General features: G+C 38.0%; 1 protein-coding gene across 1 annotated transcript in view; it reads right to left on the minus strand.

Annotated features, from left to right (window-relative positions):
• Positions 1-22,121, minus strand: part of LOC123548613 (uncharacterized) — a 119,040-nt gene that overhangs the window by 91,654 nt on the left and 5,265 nt on the right. The window contains exons 5-17 of the mRNA XM_053546894.1: positions 17,997-18,119; positions 17,568-17,687; positions 13,224-13,346; positions 12,793-12,912; positions 11,640-11,762; positions 11,209-11,328; positions 8,484-8,606; positions 8,053-8,172; positions 5,547-5,669; positions 5,112-5,231; positions 3,275-3,397; positions 2,844-2,963; positions 257-379 (exon numbers count right to left, since the gene is read on the minus strand). Coding sequence (XP_053402869.1) covers positions 257-379; positions 2,844-2,963; positions 3,275-3,397; positions 5,112-5,231; positions 5,547-5,669; positions 8,053-8,172; positions 8,484-8,606; positions 11,209-11,328; positions 11,640-11,762; positions 12,793-12,912; positions 13,224-13,346; positions 17,568-17,687; positions 17,997-18,119 — 1,581 coding nt within the window. The remainder of the gene's footprint in view (positions 1-256; positions 380-2,843; positions 2,964-3,274; positions 3,398-5,111; positions 5,232-5,546; positions 5,670-8,052; positions 8,173-8,483; positions 8,607-11,208; positions 11,329-11,639; positions 11,763-12,792; positions 12,913-13,223; positions 13,347-17,567; positions 17,688-17,996; positions 18,120-22,121) is intronic.

Genomic DNA, 22,121 nt, shown 5'->3' on the forward strand with positions numbered 1-22,121 from the left:
GTTTCTTTCAAATATTATATGAAAAATGTCCACAATAATGAAAGCACTTTACATATGGAATTCATAGTTCTTTTTCTCTTTTGTTTTGTTTTGACTCTCTGCACGAAATATATTGTGTACACATTTTCCCAAACCTTTAATCATAACCACGGCCACTCTGTAGGAAAGATATAACTCAGAAAGTTACTAGTTATATAAATACTTTTTGAATGGGATCGAATAATATAGAAAGGTGAAATTCTCAATTTTGTCTTACTTGGTCGGGTCCGCATTCATGCCGTTCTTCCTCACATTTTTTGGGATTGGAACATTCTTTTGGATCATCATCGATACATATTCCATCTGGCCTCACGCACTTCCCTGTTTCAATGCAGAATAGCTGAAATACGGATATAAAACTTAGATTATATAAGAAATTTGAAGTATGAAATAGTTCAAAGCTATACATTGGATAGAGCATTTGGTTATAATAAATGTATAGACCATTAATCGATAAATTGCGGATATACTGGCAAAAATGCTCGTACATCCAAAATAATCAGAAGAGCTTTTCGAGGACGCTCGACTCTTCAACATACTTGGCAATTGGAATTTATATAAAGTTGAACAAAATTCACAGACTGTTACATAATATGCCCGTCATCGAATTAAGTCTAATTCAAGGGCCATAATCCAAGAGTGCCTGGAGCGGATTTTGCTGCTGATCGAACTTGGCCAAGATATTTTGCCTACAAACATTTTCAGCAAGTTTGGTGAAGATAGATGAAAAGTGTTAGCCTTAGAGAGCGGACAAAGCTAAATTCAAAGATTTCTAGTAATTCAAGGGCCGAAACTCAAGAGTGCCTGGAGCGATTCTGCTAGTTATCGAACTTGGCTGAGATATTATGCCGACAACAATTATCTGTAAGTTTGTAGAAGATCGGATGAAGATTGTTTGACTTAGAGAGCGGACAAGGCTTATTTCGCAGATTTTTGAGTAAGTAAAGGGCCATACTCCAAGAGTGCCTAGGGGAATTTGGCTGGCTATCAAACTTGGCCGAGACATTATACGCACAAACATTGTCACCAAGTTTGGTGAAGATTGGGTGATAACTGTTTGACTTAGAGAGCGGACAAGCTGAATTTGCAGATTTTGAGTAATTCAAGGGCCATAACTTAAGAGAGCCTAATCCGACCTTGCTTGTTATCGAACTTAGCCGAGATATTATGCCCACAAGCATCGTCACTAAGTTTGATGAAGATCGGATGAAAAATGTTTGACTTAGAGAGCGGACATGCTTCTGGAAGCCAATTGCCAGCCGCCCGCCGCCACGGGTGTTCACATAATACGCATCGCTCTTTCAGAGACTGGCGTATAAAAATGGGTATAATTTTGTAAATTTGCAAAACAGGGTTATGAGACCTGTACAATGTATATCAGCTTGTGACAATGAACAATTGTGTGATGTTACAATCCATTCCCATTAGTGGGTACTGAGATACCAGCTTACATACAAAAACTTAACCGAAAAGCTGCTAAGATGAAAAGGGGGTTTAATTTTGTTAAAATGGAACGTAGAGTTATGAAATCTGTGCGCTGCATGTCGGATCATCAAAATGAAAACGTTTGCGAAGTTTCAATCCATTAGTGGGTACTGAGCTACCAGCTTACATACAAAAAGTAAACCAAAAACTGCTAAACCGGAAAAGGGGCATTGTTTTGTAAAACTGCAAAGCAGAGTTATAAAACTATGCAAGGCATGTCAGATCACCACAGTTAACAAGTGTGTAAAGTTTCGATACATTCCCGCAAGTGATTACTGAGATATCAGCTGACATACAAAAACTTCACAACAGGTTGTTCATTTTAACCTTCACCAGTCTGTCAGCTATGTGGCTTATATTTTGCTGTTTTCTAACAGCATTAAATCATTACTTCTGTGTTTTTCTCTATTAAGCGTGAGCATGCGAGACAATCCTCGAAAAGATACAATGCCATTTTCTATCGACTTAGGGATATACAATCAGAAGTCGTGTCGTCAATATACAAACGATGATGCAGATTAACTGTCTCGAGAAGTGATTCAAAGTTTGGTTTAGAGACAGTACGACGTCATCACGGATTTCACTTTCATAGAGAAATCCCAAGCAAGTAAAATGTTCTGTATGATTCCTCATGTCTTAAGTGTAAATTGGAAGTCACACTAAATGTAAAAGCTGTATCTTTAGAATGGAATACTGGATATAGAGACAGAATCGGGGTGCATTGCCGTTAATTTGGAAAGCAGTCTTGTTAATTTGTTTGTTTTGTTTCGTTGTATTTACTTTCGTTTCTTTCTTCGTCATACATGTATTGGTCTGAATACTGTCTTTTCTGCTTCCTGAGTTACATACTAATGCGTTTTAAACGTAGGCGTACGTTTGCACACTAATATTTTTTATCCAAACTTCAAATTGTATTGTTATAATTTACAATTCTCCAGGACCATAATTCAGTCTATATGTATACAGAGTTCTGCTTGGACCAGTGCATGGGAGTGTAAGGGTTTTTGCACATTTATTGACCTCTCACGAATAGACTGTCTCTGCTATTGTTAACTTTGATGAGCTTCTGTGCTTCCGATTTGTTTTCTAGTGAATTTCTCTTGGTCATATTTACAGTTCAGGTCTATATGTGACTAAACGGCATAGACGGTACCATAACTTTCTACTACTGTCCATAAACATGTTCGGTCAAAGCGAGCCTGCAACATTTGAAATATTTCATTTGTTTTCTTGTCGCATTGAGCGACCTGTAGTGTTTCCACTTTTTTGGTTTTATGACCAAAATTAGCGAAAGGTAATATGTTAAAATTTTGTCTTACCTCGTTGGGTCCGCATTCGCGTCGTTCTTCATGACAATTTTCTCCATGGGAACATTTCCCTGGATTATCAATGCAATGTCCGTCCACAGTTACACACTCTTGTGTTTCAAAACAATATAACTGAAAAAAAGTAGGAACATGTATATCTTTCGCAAGTTATCAATTTTACACGTGAGATTTTTCTCAAATATTATATGAAAAATGTTCACAATAATCAAAGCACTTAACATATGGAATTGACAGTTCTTTTTTTCTTTTTTGTCTTGACTCTCTGCACCAAATATATTGTGTACATATTTCCCAAAACTTTTAATCAGAACCAGGGCCACTCTGTAGGAAATGATATAACTCAGAAAGTTACTAGTTATATAAATACTTTTAGAATGAGACCGCATAATATAGAAAGATGAAATGCTAAATTTTGGTCTTACTTGGTTGGGTCCACATTCCTGACGATCTTCATCACATTTCTTAGGATAGGAACATTCTTTTGGATCATCATCAATACATCTTCCATCTGATCTCACGCACTTCCCAGTTTCAATGCAGAATAGCTGAAATAAGGGTATAAAACTTAGATTATATGAGAAATTTGAAGCATGCAATAACTCAAAGATATACATGGGATAGAGCATTTGGTTATAATAAATGTATAGATAATTAATTAATAAATAGGGAATATAGTAACAAAAATGCTCGTACATCCAAAATAATCAGAAGAGCTGTTGGAAGACAGCAACGCTCGACTCTACAACACGCTTGTCAATGGAATTTATATAAAATTGAAAAAGTTGTATAATTTTGTAAATTTGCAAAACAGGGTTATGGGACCTGTACAATGTATATCAGCTTGTGACAATGAACAATTGTGTGATGTTACAATCCATTCCCATTTGTGGGTACTGAGATACCAGCTTACATACAGAAAGTTTACCAAAAAGCTGCTAAAATGGAAAGGGGGTTTAATTTTGTTAAAATTGAAAGTAGAGTTACGAAATCTGTGCACTGTATGTCAGATCATCAAAGTGAAGAGGTGTGGGAAGTTTCAATCCGTAAGTGGGTACTGAGCTACCAGCTTACATACAAAAAGTAAACCAAAAACTGCTAAGCCGAAAAAGGGGCATTATTTTATAAAAATGCAAAGTAGAGTTATTGATGCTAGGCAAGGTATATCAGATCACCACAGTAAACAAGAGTGTAAAGTTTCGATACATTCCCGCAAGTGGTTACTGAGATATCAGCTAACATACAAAAACTTCACGACAGGTTGTTCATTTTAACCTTCACCAGTCTGTCAGTCATGCGACTTATATTCTGCTGTTTTCTAACACATTAAATCATTACTTCTGCGTTTTCCTCCATTGAGCGTGAGCATGCGAGTCAATCCTCGAAAAGATACAATGCCATTTTCTATCGACTTAGGGATATACAACCAGAGGTCGTCAATGTACAAACGATGATGCAGATCAATTGTCACGAGAAGTGATTCAAAATTTGGTTTAGAGACAGCACGACGTCATCACGGACTTTTATCGAGCAGTCCCAAGCATGTAAACCTTTCTGTATGTGGACTGAAATTCCTCATGTCTTAAGTGTAAATTGTAGGTCACACTAAACGTAAAAGCTGTATCTTTAGAATGGAATACTGAACATAGAGACAGAATCGGGGAGTATTGCCGTTAATTTGGAAAGCTGACTTGTTAATTTGTTTGGTTTTTTTCGTTGTATTTACTTTCGCTTCTTTCTTCATCATACATGTATGGGTCTGAATACTGTCTTTTCTGCTTCCTGAGTTACATAATTATGTGTTTTAAACGTAGACTGTCACACTAATATGTTTTGCCCAAACTTCAAATTGTATTGTTAAAATTTACAATTCTCCAGGACCATAATTCAGTCTATCTGTATACAGGGTTCTGCTTGGGTCAGTGCATGGGAGTGTAAGGGTTTTTGCACATTTATTAACCTCTCATGAATAGACCGTCTCTGCTGTTGTTAACTTTGATGAGCTTCTGTACTTCCGATTTGCTTTCTTGTGAATTTCCCTTGATCATATTTACAGTTCCGCTCTATCTGAGGCTAAACGGCATTGACGGTAGCATTACTTTCCACTACTGTCCATAAACATGTTCGGTCAAAGCGATTAAAAAACATTTTGAAATATTTCATTTGTTTTCTTGTCGCATTGGGTTGACCTGTAGTGTTTCCACTTTTTTCGGTTCTATGACCAAAATTAGCGAAAGGTAATATGTTCAAATTTTGTCTTACTTCGTTGGGTCCACATTCGCGTCGTTCTTCATGACAATCTTCTCCATGGGAACATTTCCCTGGATTATCAATGCAATATCCGTCCACAGTTACACACTCTTGTGTTTCAAAACAATATAACTGAAAAAAAGTAGAAAAACGTTTATATCTTTCGCACTTTATCAATTTTACACGTGAGTTTTTCTAAAATATTATATGGAAAATGTCCACAAAAATGAAAGCACTTAATATATGGATTTTACATTTCCTTTTCCCTTTTTCGTCTTGACTCTCTGCACCAAATATGGTGTGTACACATTTTACCCCCAAACCTTTAATCAGAACCAAGGCCACTCTGTAGGAAATGATAAAACTTAGAATGTTACTAGTTATTTAAATACTTTTTGAATGGGATCGCATAATATAGAAAGATGAAATGCTCAATTTTGGTCTTACTTGGTTGTGTCCACATTCATGTCGATCTTCATCACATTTTTCTGGATAGGAACATTCTTTTGGACCATCATCAATACATCTTCCATCTGGCCTCACGCACTTCCCGGTTTCAATGCAGAATAGCTGAAATACGGGTATAAAACTTAAGACTATATGGGACATTTGAAGCATGAAATAATTCAAAGCTATACATGTTTGGTTATAATAAATATATAGACACAATTAATCGATAAATTGGAATATACTGACAAAAATGCTCGTACATCCAAAATAATCGAGAAGAGCTTTTGGAAAACAGCAACGCTCGACTCTTCAACACGCTTGTCAATGGAATTTATATGAAGTTGAAAAAGGTGCAAAATTTTGTAAATTTGCAAAAGAGGGTTATGGGACCTGTACAGTGCATATCAGCTTGTAACAATGAACAATTGTGTGTTGTTACAATCCATTCCCATTTTTGGGTACTGAGATACCGGCTTACATAAAAACTTAACCAAAAAGCTGCTAAGATGAAAAGGGGGTTTAATTTTGTTAAAATTGAAAGTAGAGTTACGAAATCTGTGCACTGCATGTCAGATCACCAAAGTGAAGAGGTGTGCGAAGTTTCAATCTATAAGTGAGTACTTAGCTACCAGCTTACATATAAAAAGTAAGCCAAAAACTGCTAAGCCGAAAAAGGGGCATTATTTTGTAGAAATGCAAAGTAGAGTTATGGAACCTATGCAAGGTATGTCAGATCACCACAGTAAACAAGAGTGTAAAGTTTCGATACATTCCCGCAAGTGGTTACTGAGATATCAGCTGACATACAAAAACTTCACGACAGGTTGTTCATTTTAACCTTCACCAGTCTGTCAGCCAAGTGACTTATATTCTGTTGTTTTCTAACAGCATTAAATCATTACTTCTGTGTTTTTCTCCATTGAGCGTGAGCATGCGAGACAATCCTCGAAAAGATACAATGCCATTTTCTATCGACTTAGGGATATACAATCAGAGGTCGTCAATATACAAACGATGATGCAGATCAGTTGTCGCGAGAAGTGATTCAAAGTTTGGTTTAGGGACAGTACGACGTCATCACGGACTTTCATAGAGCAGTCCCAAGCAGGTAAAACGTTCTGTTTGTAGACTGAAATTCCTCATGTCTTAAGTGTTAATTTGAAGTCACACTAAATGTAAAAGCTGTATCTTTAGAATGGAATACTGGATATAGAGACAGAATCGGGGAGTATTGCCGTTAATTTGGAAAGCTGACTTGTTAATTTGTTTGTTTTATTTCGTTGTATTTACTTTCGCTTCTTTCTTCATCATACATGTATGGGTCTGAATACTGTCTTTTCTGCTTCCAGAGTTACATACTAATGTGTTTTAAACGTAGGCTTACGTTTGCACTCTAAAATGTTTTGGCCAAACTTCAAATTGTATTGTTATAATTTACAATTCTCCAGGACCATAATTTAGTCTATATGTAAACAGAGTTCTGCTTGGGCCAGGGCATGGGAGTGTGAGGGTTTTTGCACATTTATTAACCTCTCATGAATAGACTGTCTCTGCTATTGTTAACTTTGATGCGCTTCCATGCTTCCGATTTGTTTTCTTGTTAATTTCCCTTCGTCATATTTACAGTTCCGCTCTGTCTGTGGCTAAACGTCATAGACAGTAGCATAACTTTCTACTACTGTCCATAAACATGTTCGGTCAAAGCGAGCCTGGAACATTTTGAAATATTTCATTTGTTTTCTTGTCGCATTGAGCGACCTGTAGTGTTTCCACTTTTTTCGGTTCCATGACCAAAATTAGCGAAAGGTAATATGTTCAAATTTTGTCTTAATTCGTTGGGTCCACATTCGCGTCATTCGTCGTTTAGAATGGAATACTGGATATAGAGACAGAATCGGGGAGTATTGCCGTTAATTTGGAAAGCTGACTTGTTAATTTGTTTGGTTTATTTCGTTGTATTTACTTTCGCTTCTTTCTTCATCATAGATGTGTGGGTCTGAATACTGTCTTTTCTGCTCCCTGAGTTACAAACTAATGCGTTTTAAACATAGGTTTACGTTTGCACACTAATATGTTTTGCCCAAACTTCAAATTGTATTGTTATAATTTACAATTCTCCAGGACCATAATTCAGTCGGTATGTATACAGAGTTCTGCTTGGGCCAGTGCATGGGAGTGTGAGGGTTTTTGAACATTTATTAACCTCTCATGAATAGACTGTCTCTGCTATTGTTAATTTTGATGAGTGAGCTTCTGTGCTTCCGATTGATTTTCTTGTTAATTTCCCTCGGTCATATTTAAAGTTACGCTCTATCTGTGATTAAACGGCATAGACGGTAGCATAACTTTCCACTACTGTCCATAAACATGTTCGGTCAAAGCGAGTCTGGAACATTTTGAAATATTTCATTAGTTTTCTTGTCGCATAGAGCACCTGTTTCCACTTTTTTTCGATCCCATGACCAGAATTAGCGAAAGATAATATGTTTTAATTTTGTCTTACTTCGTTGGGTCCACATTCGCGTCGTTCTTCATGACAATCTTCTCCATGGGAACATTTCCCTGGATTATCAATGCAATGTCCGTCCACAGTTACACACTCTTGTGTTTCAAAACAATATAACTGAAAAAAGTAGGAATACGTTTATATCTTCCACACTTTATCACTTTTACACGTGAGTTTTTCTCAAATATTATATGGAAAATGTTCACAAAAATGAAAGCACGTATTATATGGAATTCACTGTTCCTTTCCTGTTTTTTGTCTTGACTCTCTGCAACAAATATATTGTGTACACATTTTCCCAAACTTTTAATCAGAACCACGGCCACTCTGTAGGAAATGATATAACTCAGAAAGTTACTAGTTATATAAATACTTTTTGAATGGGATCGCATAATATAGAAAGATGAAATGCTCAATTTTGGTCTTACTTGGTTGGGTCCACATTCATGTCGATCTTCATCACATTTTTCTGGATGGGAACATTCGTTTGGATCATCATCAATACATCTTCCATCTGGCCTCACGCACTTCCCGGTTTCAATGCAGAATAGCTGAAATACGGATATAAAACTTAAGATGATATGGGAAATTTGAAGCATGAAAAAATTCAAAGCTATACATGTTTGGTTATAATAAATGTATAGACACAATTAATCGATAAATTGGAATATACTGACAAAAATGCTCGAACATCCAAAATAATCAGAAGTGCTGTTGGGAGACAGCAACACTCGACTCTTCAACACGCTTGTCAATGGAATTTATATAAAGTTGAAAAAGGTGCATAATTTTGTAAATTTGCAAAACAGGGTTATGGGACCTGTACAGTGCATATCAGCTTGTGACAATCAACAATTGTGTGATGTTACAATCCATTCCCATTTGTGGGTACTGAGATACCAGCTTACATAAAAACTTAACCAAAAAGCTGCTAAGATGAAAATGAATGGAATACTGGATATAGAGACAGAATCGGGAAGTATTGCCGTTAATTTGGAAAGCTGACTTGTTAATTTGTTTGGTTTATTTCGTTGTATTTACTTTCGCTTCTTTCTTCATCATACATGTATGGGTCTGAATACTGTCTTTTCTGCTTCCAGAGTTACATACTTATGCGTTTTAAACGTAGGCGTACGTTTGTACACTAAATATGTTTTGCCCAAACTTCAAATTGTATTGTTATAATTTACAATTCTCCAGGACCATAATTCAGTCTATATGTATACAGAGTTCTGCTTGGGCCAGTGCATGGGAGTGTGAGGGTTTTTGAACATTTATTAACCTCTCATGAATAGACTGTCTCTGCTATTGTTAATTTTGATGAGCTTCTGTGCTTCCGATTGATTTTCTTGTGAATTTCCATTCGGTCATATTTACAGTTCCGCTCTATCTGTGACTAAACGGCATAGACGGTAGCATTCCACTACTGTCCATAAACATGTTCAATCAAAGCGAGCCTGCAACATTTTGAAATATTTCATTTGTTTTCTTGCCGCATAGAGCATCTGTTTCTACTTTTTTTCGATCACATGACCAAAATTAGCGAAAGGTAATATGTTCAAATTTTGTCTTACTTCGTTGGTCCACATTCGCGTCGTTCTTCATGACAATCTCCTCCATGGGAACATTTCCCTGGATTATCAATGCAATGTCCGTCCACAGTTACACACTCTTGTGTTTCAAAACAATATAACTGAAAAAAGTAGAAAACGTTTATATCTTCCACACTTTATTACTTTTACACGTGAGTTTTTCTCAAATATTATATGGAAAATGTTCACAAAAATGAAAGCACGTATTATATGGAATTCACTGTTCCTTTCCTGTTTTTTGTCTTGACTCTCTGCAACAAATATATTGTGTACACATTTTCCCAAACTTTTAATCAGAACCACGGCCACTCTGTAGGAAATGATATAACTCAGAAAGTTACTAGTTATATAAATACTTTTTGAATGGGATCGCATAATATAGAAAGATGAATGCTCAATTTTGGTCTTACATTGGTTGGGTCCACATTCATGTCGATCTTCATCACATTTTTCTGGATGGGAACATTCGTTTGGATCATCATCAATACATCTTCCATCTGGCCTCAGGCACTTCCCGGTTTCAATGCAGAATACTGAAATACGGTATAAAACTTAAGATTATATGGGAAATTTGAAGCATGAAATAATTCAAAGCTATACATGTTTGGTTATAATAAGTGTATAGACACAATTAATCGATAAATTGGAATATACTGACAAAAAGCTCATACATCCAAAATAATCAGAAGAGCTGTTGGGAAGACAGCAACACTCGTCTCTTCAACACGCTTGTCAATGGAATTTATATAAAGTTGAAAAAGGTGCATAATTTTGTAAATTTGCAGAAGAGGGTTATGGGACCTTTACAGTGCATATCAGCTTGTTGACAATCAACAATTTGTGTGATGTTACAAATCCATCCCATTTGTTGGTACTGAGATACCAGCTGACATAAAAACTTAACCAAAAAGCTGTTAAGATGAAAATGAATGGAATAACTGGATATTGAGACAGAATCAGGGAGTATTGCCGTTAATTTGGAAAGCTGACTTGTTAATTTGTTTGGTTTATTTCGTTGTATTTACTTTCGCTTCTTTCTTCATCATACATGTATGGGTCTGAATACTGTCTTTTCTGCTTCCTGAGTTACATACTTATGCGTTTTAAAAGTAGGTTTACGTTTGCACACTAATATGTTTTGCCCAAACTTCAAATTGTATTGTTATAATTTACAATTCTCCAGGACCATAATTCAGTCGGTATGTATACAGAGTTCTGCTTGGGCCAGTGCATGGGAGTGTGAGGGTTTTTGAACATTTATTAACCTCTCATGAATAGACTGTCTCTGCTATTGTTAATTTTGATGAGCTTCTGTGCTTCCGATTGATTTTCTTGTTAATTTTCCTCGATCATATTTACAGTTCCACTCTATCTGTGACTGAACGGCATAGACGGTAGCATAACTTTCCACTACTGTCCATAAACATGTTCGGTCAAAGCGAGCCTGCAACATTTTGAAATATTTCATTTGTTTTCTTGCCGCATAGAGCATCTGTTTCTACTTTTTTTCGATCACATGACCAAAATTAGCGAAAGGTAATATGTTCAAATTTTGTCTTACTTCGTTGGGTCCACATTCGCGTCGTTCTTCATGACAATCTCCTCCATGGGAACATTTCCCTGGATTATCAATGCAATGTCCGTCCACAGTTACACACTCTTGTGTTTCAAAACAATATAACTGAAAAAAGTAGGAAAACGTTTATATCTTCCACACTTTATTACTTTTACACGTGAGTTTTTCTCAAATATTATATGGAAAATGTTCACAAAAATGAAAGCACGTATTATATGGAATTCACTGTTCCTTTCCTGTTTTTTGTCTTGACTCTCTGCAACAAATATATTGTGTACACATTTTCCCAAACTTTTAATCAGAACCACGGCCACTCTGTAGGAAATGATATAACTCAGAAAGTTACTAGTTATATAAATACTTTTTGAATGGGATCGCATAATATAGAAAGATGAAATGCTCAATTTTGGTCTTACTTGGTTGGGTCCACATTCATGTCGATCTTCATCACATTTTTCTGGATGGGAACATTCGTTTGGATCATCATCAATACATCTTCCATCTGGCCTCAGGCACTTCCCGGTTTCAATGCAGAATAGCTGAAATACGGGTATAAAACTTAAGATTATATGGGAAATTTGAAGCATGAAATAATTCAAAGCTATACATGTTTGGTTATAATAAATGTATAGACACAATTAATCGATAAATTGGAATATACTGACAAAAAAGCTCATACATCCAAAATAATCAGAAGAGCTGTTGGAAGACAGCAACACTCGTCTCTTCAACACGCTTGTCAATGGAATTTATATAAAGTTGAAAAAGGTGCATAATTTTGTAAATTTGCAGAAGAGGGTTATGGGACCTTTACAGTGCATATCAGCTTGTGACAATCAACAATTGTGTGATGTTACAATCCATTCCCATTTGTTGGTACTGAGATACCAGCTGACATAAAAACTTAACCAAAAAGCTGTTAAGATGAAAATGAATGGAATACTGGATATTGAGACAGAATCAGGGAGTATTGCCGTTAATTTGGAAAGCTGACTTTTTAATTTGTTTGGTTTATTTCGTTGTATTTACTTTCGCTTCTTTCTTCATCATACATCTATTGGTCTGAATACTGTCTTTTCTGCTTCCTGAGTTACATACTAATGCGTTTTAAAAGTAGGTTTACGTTTGCATACTAATATGTTTTGCACAAACTTCAAATTGTATTGTTATAATTTACAATTCTCCAGGACCATAATTCAGTCGGTATGTATACAGAGTTCTGCTTGGGCCAGTGCATGGGAGTGTGAGGGTTTTTGAACATTTATTAACCTCTCATGAATAGACTGTCTCTGCTATTGTTAATTTTGATGAGCTTCTGTGCTTCAGATTGATTTTCTTGTTAATTTCCCTCGGTCATATTTACAGTTCCGCTCTATCTGTGACTAAACGGCATAGACGGTAGCATAACTTTCCACTACTGTCCATAAACATGTTCGGTCAAAGCGAGCCTGCAACATTTTGAAATATTTCATTTGTTTTCTTGTCGCATTGAGCACTTGTACTGTTTCCACTTTTTTCGGTCCCATGACCAAAATTAGCGAAAGGTAATATGTTCAAATTTTGTCTTACTTCGTTGGGTCCGCATTCGCGTCGTTCTTCATGACAATCTTCTCCATGGGAACATTTCCCTGGATTATCAGTGCAATATCCGTCCACAGTTACACACTCTTGTGTTTCAAAACAATATAACTGAAAAAAAAGTCGAAACGTGTATATTTTCCGCACTTTATCAATTTTACACGTGAGTTTTTCTCAAATATTATATGAAAAATGTCCACAAAAATGAAAGCACTTAACATATGGAATTTACAGTTCCTTTTCTATTTTTCGTCTCGACTCTCTGCACCAAATATGCTGTGTACACATTTTCCCAAATTTTTAATCAGAACCAAGGCCACTCTGTAGGAAACAATAATACTTAGAATGTTACTAGTTATATAAATACTTTTTGAATGGGATCGCATAATATAGAAAGATGAAATGCTCAGTTTTGGTCTTACTTGGTTGGGTCCACATTCATGTCGATCTTCATTACATTTTTCTGGATAGGAACATTCGTTTGGATCATCATCAATACATCTTCCATCTGGTCTCACGCACTTTCCGGTTTCAATGCAGAATAGCTGAAATACGGGTATAAAACTTAAGATTATATAGGAAATTTAAAGCATGAAATAATTCAAAGCTATACATACTTGGTTATAAAAAATGTACAGACACAATTAGTCGATAAATTGGGTATATACTGACAAGAATGCTCGTACATCCAAAATAATCAGAAGAGCTGTTGGAAGACAGCAACGCTCGACTCTTCAACACGCTTGTCAATTGAATTTATATAAAGTTGAAAAAAGGTGTATAATTTTGTAAATTTGCATAACATGGTTATGGAACCTGTACAATGCATATCAACTTGTGACAATGAACAATTGTGTGATGTTACAATCCATTCCCATTTGTGGGTACTGAGATACTAGCTTACATACAAAAACCTAACCAAAAAGCTGCTAAGAAAATAAGGGAGTTTAATTTTGTTAAATTTGAAGGTTAAGTTATGAAATATGTGCACTGCATGTCAGATCGTCAAAATGAAGAGGTGTGCGAAGTTTCAATCCATAAGTGGGTACTGGGCTACCAGCTTACAAACAAACCATTTACCAAAAACTGCTAAGCCGAAAATGGGGCTTTATTTTGTAAAATGCAAAGTAGAGTTATGGAACCTATGCAAGGCATGTCAGATCACCACAGTAAACAAGAGTGTAATGTTTCGATACATTCCCGCAAGTGGTTACTGAGATATCAGCTGACATACAAAAACTTCACGACAGGTTGTTCATTTTAACATTCATCAGTCTGTTAGCCATGTGACTTATATTCTGCTGTTTTTCTAACAGCATTAATTCATTACTTCTGTGTTTTTCTCCATTGAGCGTGAGCATGCGAGACAATCCTCGAAAAAATACAATGTCATTTTCTATCGACTTAGGGATATACAATTAGAGGTCGTCAATGGACAAACGATAATGCAGATCAATTGTCTCGAGAAGTGATTCAAAGTCTGGTTTAGAGACAGTACGAAGTAATCACGGACTTTCATAGAGCAGTCCCAAGCAAGTAAAACGTTCTGTTTGTGGACTGAAATTCCTCATGTCTTAAATGTAAATTGGAAGTCACACTAAATGTAAAAGCTGTATCTTTAGAATGGAATACTGGATATAGAGACAGAATCGGGGAGTATTGCCGTTAATTTGGAAAGCTGACTTATAGTTTTCTCGTTTGGGGCAAACCCTTTACTTTATCTGGGGACCAAATATGCCGCTCTTCATGGAATTACACGCATCAACACGTGTATCATTGAAGGTTCCATGTTCACCGCCGTTTGAATACATATGCGGATGTCTCTAAATTGTTTTTGTACTTTTAGCATGTGTAAATGTTGAGTTCTGCTCAACCTGGGGCTAGAGGGCGTGGACGGTAGCATGCATTTCCACTACCGTCCATTAACAGGCTTAATCAAACCGAGCCTGCAACATTTTCGTTTTTTACGTGTTGAGCGACCTTTGAAGTTTCCACTTTTCTCTATTTTGTTAATTTGTTTGTTTTATTTCGTTGTTTTTACTTTCGCGTCTTTCTTCATCATACATGTATGGGTCTGAAAACATTCTTTTCTGCTTCCTGAGTTACATACTAGAGCGTTTTAAATGTAGGCGTACGTTTGCACACTAATAGAGAGTTTGAGATTTCAACCGTCGCCTTCCCCTTCAACGTCTCTTATATATATTTTGGGTAAAACTTCACCGATATGCGTGTATTTTATTTATATCCGAAGTTGCTTCTAAAGTTTTCCACGTTATATCAAGTAAGCCTAAGACTTCTCTTTATCACTATGTAAAATAAAAAGCTTTGTTTCAGGATTTCTGCTTATTAAGTTATTCGATTATCCATATGTATAATTAGACTAAATTTGATGTGGAACACTATCAATAAGTATAAGAATAATGAAGTTTTGTATTGCTAATAATTTTAACTAAATACATTGAATTGAACCTGAAATTATGAAGTTATCAACTGATTTTGAGAAGCATTGAGATTTTGTTCAAACTTTAACTTCTACGGCATATTTGTGTCCCCAGGCGGTATCGATTATATTAGATTGGCCTTTTTGTCGTATGAAGTGAAGTTTTTAACGTCCGAAGATGTGATATCACGAAAGTCAGAACTTCAGTCTTTTTTAACTACTCTGTCCACATACTCGGCATCAAAGACTGAAATCTGGATGGAGGTACACGGCATGAGAGTCATTTTACTTGAAAAATAAATAATAACGCGCGATTATCGTTTGGTGGAACATTTATTTTCACTACCAGATAAAAACAATCCGTTTCTGTCTGACACTTTATACGACAGTTGCGTTTTAAGAATAAACATAAAATGGTACTAGTAAGACGGAAAATTCTTTTGAGGTATCAGACAATTTCAAATCTATAATATCATGATGCGAGAAGTTTCCTGTGTCAGACGCATGGGATAACTCCATTCTTTACATGCACGGACCCAGAACCTTGCAGAGGGCCATTGTGGTTTTTTGATTCTTACATTTTACAAAGAAAATGGGTCTTGAAACTCGATGTGCACCCCCCCCCCCCACCTCCACCCCTGAAATCGGTGGTCCCCTGTTTAAAGTTGGTGTCCCCCTAACCGAAATTCCTCGATCTGCACATGCTTTACTTATAAAAATAGTATATTCAAGCAAATACATGTATATGCCCACATTATAGTTTGTGCGACGATTTCCTAACATTTCTTGATTGTTTCGCTAGACACATTGTGACTTAGCAAGATGGTATTGTGCTGTCAGGGAGTTTGGAATTATACAAAGTCATTTAGAGCGTCATGATGCCAACACGTATAATATCACGAGACTATCTTACTTTTGTTTTAATTCGCTTGTTAAATGTATCCATAACATCATTATGTATATTAGCTTATGTTATCAACATAGGTTAGATTTTCATCAGGTACATTGTTTATGAGTGTTTACAAGTAAAACGCGTCTTTTATGTAATTTTAAACTTTTGTGTTTGCTTTATCGCATATATTTAACTTATTTCAAAGTATTTCGACACATGCATTTGTAATAGTTGGTGTTGCATGCTTTTGTTTGAAAAAGATTAATTGTATACTGTCATCATTTTACATTAAATCTAAATGTTTGGAGCAACACCAACGAGGTTTTACATTGTTCACATTGTTTCGCTTTTTTATCGTAATCGCACTAATATCCATGCGATAATTATATTAATGGAAATGTTTTTATTTAATTTTCATTTTTAAAAACTCCCCGCTCTTTTGGACAATTTATATCAACATGCACGAAAAAAAACCCGATCCTAATTACGGATAAATTGAATAGGCGGATTAAATAAAGTAAGGTCCATTCTAAAGATTGAAATCTCAAGGAATTTTTATCGAACTTCAACTTCATACGTTAACTTCGCAAGAGACGTTGAAGGGGAAGGCGAAGGTTGAAATCTCAAACTCTTTAATATTTCTGCCCAAACTTCAAATTGTATTGTTACTGCAAAAATACATTAGGAAGAATCTGTGTGAAAAAATGAAAGACTAAAATAATATTTTAGCATTCATGCCATGAGGCCAGGCTGTATTCAATGTATGAATCCAACGAGTCTCTTTCAAGAGCCTAAACCAGTCATTTTTTACCAAGTCGATTGGCATGAAAGAAAAATCACTAACAGAGTGATTTTCAGAATTGAAATGTTCAGATACATTTGTAGGAGTATCAGGAAAATGTCTGATATCAAATTTATGGCTGTTCATTCTTTGAGAACATTTCTGATGTGTTTGTCCCACATATTGTAACTTACACTTTTTGCATGTGATTAAATAGATAACATTTTCAGACATGGATAAATTGTATTGTTATAATTTACAATTATTCAGGACCATAATTCAATCTTTATGTATACAGAGTTCTGCTTGGGCCAGTGCATGGGAGTGTGAGGGTTTTTGCACATTTATTAACCTCCCATGAATCTACTGTCTCTGCTATTGTTAACTTTGATGAGCTTCTATGCTTCCGATTTGTTTTCTTGTTAATTTCCCTCGGTCATATTTACAGTTCCGCTCTATTTGTGGCTAAACGGCATAGACGGTAGCATAACTTCCTACTACTGTCCATAAACATGTTCGGTCAAAGCCAGCCTGCAACATTTTGAAATATTTCATTTGTTTTCTTGTCGCATGTTGCGACCTGAAGTGTTTCCACTTTTCTCGGTTCTATGACCACAATTAGCGAAAGGTAATATGTTCAAATTTTGTCTTACCTCGTTGGATCCACATTCGCGTCGTTCTTCATGACAATGTTCTCCGTGGGAACATTTCCCTGGATTATCAGTGCAATGTCCGTCCACAGTTACACACTCCTGTGCTTCAAAACAATATAACTGAAAAAAGTAGAAACGTGTATATCTTTCGCACTTTATCAGTTTTACACGTGAGTTTTTCTCAAATATTTATATGGAAATGTCCACAAAAATGAAAGCACTTAACATATGGAATTCACAGTTCCTTTTTCTCTTTTTTGTCTTGACTCTCTGCACCAAATATATTGTGTACAAATTTTCCCAAACTTTTAATCAGAACCACGGCCACTCTGTAGGAAATGATATAACTCAGAGAGATACTAGTTAGATAAACTCTTTTTGAATGGGATCGCATAATATAGAAAGATGAAATGCTCATATTGGTCTTACTTGGTTGGGTCCACATTCATGTCGATCTTCATCACATGTTTCGGGATAGGAACATTCTTTTGGATCATCATCAATACATCTTCCATCTGGCCTAACGCACTTTCCGGTTTCAATGCAGAATAGCTGAAATACGGGTATAAAACCTAGATTATATGGGAAATTTAAAGCATGAAATAATTCAAAGCTATATATACATGGGATAGAGCATTTGGTTATAATAAATGTATAGGGAATTAATCGATAAATTGAGCATATACTGACAAAAATGCTCGTACATCCAAAATAATCAGAAGAGCTGTTGGAAGACAGCAACGCTCGACTCTACAACACGCTTGTCAATGGAATTTATATAAAATTGAAAAAGTTGTATAATTTTGTAAATTTGCAAAACAGGGTTATGGGACCTGTACAATGTATATCAGCTTGTGACAATGAACAATTGTGTGATGTTACAATCCATTCCCATTTGTAGGTACTGGGATACCAGCTTATATAAAAAAAACTTAACCAAAAATCTGTTAAGATGAAATGGGTGTTTAACTTTGTTAAAATTGATAGTAGAGTTACGAAATCTGTGCACTGCATGTCAGATCATCAAAGTGAAGAGGTGTGCGAAGTTTCAATCCATAAGTTGGTACTGAGCTACCAGCTTACATACAAAAGTACTACTAAACAATAAACTGCTAAGTCGAAAAAGGGGTATTATTTGTAAACATTCAAAGTAGAGCAATGGAACCAGTGCACTGCATGTCAGATCTCCACAGTAAAAAAGAGTTTGGAGTTTCAATCCATTCCCGGAAGTGGTAACTAAATTACCAGCTTACATCTTAGATACAAAAACTTGACCACATCTGAACGGGACGCCAACGCTGACAGAGACACCGATAAAGACGCATGGGTGAGTCAGATAGCACTACCTATACGAGGTAATAAAAATGTCCTATAGTGCTTACGAGATTCCTGACAGGTTGTTCATTTTTACCGTCACCAGTCTGTCAGCCATGTGGCTGATATTCTGCTGTTTTCTAACAGCTTTAAAACATAACTTTTTGTTTTTGCCAGTGAGCGTGAGCATGCGAGACAACCCTCACGAGATATAATGTCATTTCTATCGACTTAGTTGCATATCCAATTAGAGGTCGTCAACGTATAAACGATGATGCAGATCAATTGTCGCGAGAAGTGATTTAAAGTTTGGTTTAGAGACAGTACGACGTCATCACCGACTTTCATAGAGCAATCTCAAGCGAGTAAAACTTTCTGTATGTGTACTGAAGTTCCTTATATCTTAAGTGTAAATTGAAAATCACACTAAACGTAAAAACTGTATCATTAGAATGGAATACTGGATATTGAGATAGAATCGGGGAGTATAACCGTTAATTTGGAAAGCTGCCTTGTTGATTTGTTTATTTTATTTCGTTGTATTTACCTTTGCGTCTTTCTTCGTCAAGTGTATGGGTCTGAATACTGTCTTTTCTCCTTCCTGAGTTACATACTAATGCGTTATAAACGTAGGCTTTTGTTGTCACCCTAATATTTTTTGCGCAGCCGTGATATTGAGCTGTTACAATTTATAGTCTGTCCTGGGCACGACACTAAAGTGCATCCGCTGCTGGACGTCAATATGACGAGGGGACAGGATGATGGTACCCCCATATCAGCAGTCCCTCCGGGTGGCTACTTGCAAGAGCCTAGCACCTGTTTTGCTCCCTTGGCAGGGTTACGACAGTGGTGTTTACACTCCACCTCTAGGCGGAGGAGCTGCTTTAAGCAGCCTACGGCTAAAGGACGGAGGAGATCGAGCTGATCCAACGGTCAAGTTTAAGGGAGTAAACCCTTCAAATCGGGATCGGAGCCCGTAGGCGGACAGCTGCCTGTACACAAGCACCGCTCCGGCAACGCCTGCAGCCAACCTGGTGCCTAACGTATTGCTGTGCTTTCCTTTGGACTTCATCAGCGAGGCCGAGAGGCGGGGTCTTGACGCCTGGGCATCCCAGGATCTGCATACACACCGCCCAGGCATTTGCGCCCTGTCACTCCAGTGACGCTGTCCCAGCGACAAAAACAACACGGGAGGCAGCAGTTACGAGTTATAAGTCTAGAGTGTATTGGCGTTAGCTCGGACACTACGGGTTGTCTCCGACGGTTGGAGGGATCATTGTGCCCCACTGGTCAGCTGTCGCCCGCCTCAAGCCGGGCAGCCCCGGCTAGTAAGGTGCTGAACCGTCACAGTCTGCCTGCTTCAATGGGTGCTTGTAGCTTAGAGTGAATACCGAAGAGCGGACTGTAAACCCCGCACCAGACATAACAAAAGAAAGAAACCAAAGTCGCCAGACTGGCACCCTGGAACGTCAGGACCATGTGCCCTGGCATCTCCGACGACCTGCAACAATTTGACGACTCCAGAAAAACAGCCATTATCGACCGCGAGCTCAAGAGGCTCAACATCGATATCGCCGCCATGCAGGAGACCAGGCTCTCATCCAGCAGCAGTCTCAGAGAGCAGGCTACACATTCCTTTGGCAAGGAAAGGAACCAGAGGAGCCCCGCATACATGGCGTTGGATTCGCAGTGAGCAACACTCTGCTGTCCGCAGTCGAACTGCCGTCCCGAGGCTCGGCAAGAATCCTCTCCCTCCGTCTCTGCAGCTCGTCAGGCCCAGTGAACATCCTGAGCATCTACGCTCCTATACTATGCTCCAGTGCCGAAGCAAAGGGTGAATTCTATGATGAGGGGGAAGCCATCATCAGGGAATCCCTGCCACAGAATGTCTATACTTGCTCGGAGACTTCAACGTCCGGATTGGAGCCGACCATGAATCCTGGCCCCGCTGCGTCGGCAAGTTCGGTGTCGGCAAGCTAAATGAAAATAGGCAGAGACTTCTTGAACTTTTCTCTTACCATGACCTGTGTATCACAAACACCTTCTTCCAGAAAAATCTCAACCATAGAGTGTCCTGGCGACACCCAAGATCCCGTCACTGGCACTGGATCTCGTCATTACCAGAATAAGCTCACTGAGCTGCGTCCACATAACCTGCAGCTATCACAGCTCTGACTGTGTCACCGACCACTCACTGGTCGGGACGAAAATGTGCCTTCAGCTCAAACGGATCCACAACTCCGAGAAGAAAGGGCGGCCACGCATCAACACAGTCATGATCTCTGTTCCGGACCTTCATGCGCGCTTCGCAAACTTCACCCAAGAGGCCCACGAGGACTGTCCAACAAACAGTGCAGATGCGAGGTGGAGGCACATCTGTGACGCCATCTACAACTTCGTCATGGACTACTTCGGCAAGCGGGAGACGAAGAACCCAGACTGGATTGAAGCAAGGATCACAGAACTCGAGCCAGCATTTGCATCAAAACGCGCAGCACTGCTAGAGTACAAAAAGGACCCTCCAGAGAAGACACTCGCTGCACTCAGGAAGGCTAGAAACAACGCCCAGAGGATCGCTCGAAAATCTGCCAACGAATATTGGCTGAACCTGTGCCAGAACATCCAACTTTCTGCTGACTGTGGTAACGTGCGCGCCATGTACGAGGGCATGAAGAAAGCGTTTGGTCCAAGCGTAATGAAGATCGCACCGCTGAGGTCCGCGTCAGGTGACATCAATACGGACCGCGGCAGGCAGATGGATAGATGGGCGGAGCACTACCAGCAGCTGTACTCTTTGGAGAACGTCGTCTCTGACTGAGCAGTCGAGCGCACAAACCGCCCGTCAGTCATGGAAGAACTTGACGCTCCACCCTCCTTAGATAAGCTCCGCATGGCTATTGACTCCCTTGCCTGCGATAAAGCACCAGGAAGCGGTGGAATCCCACCCAAGGTCATCAAGGCTGGGAAAACGACTGCACTCCTCGACCAACTTCATGAGCTTCTACTGCAGTGCTGGGAGGAAAAACCGTCCCACAGGACATACAGGATGCCGACATCACAACAGTCTACAAAAACAAAGGTTACCGCATTGATTGCAATTACTACCGCGAAATCTCCCTTCTCAGCATTGTCGGCAAGGTCTTCACCCGCGTGGTCATGAACAGATTCCAGGCACTTGCAGAACGCGTCTACCCGGAGGCGCAGTGCGGCTTCAGAGCGGGAAAGTCGAATCGACATGAC

Source organism: Mercenaria mercenaria, chromosome 6 (assembly GCF_021730395.1).
Source record: "Mercenaria mercenaria strain notata chromosome 6, MADL_Memer_1, whole genome shotgun sequence".
In the NCBI taxonomy this organism is placed as follows: domain Eukaryota; kingdom Metazoa; phylum Mollusca; class Bivalvia; order Venerida; family Veneridae; genus Mercenaria; species Mercenaria mercenaria.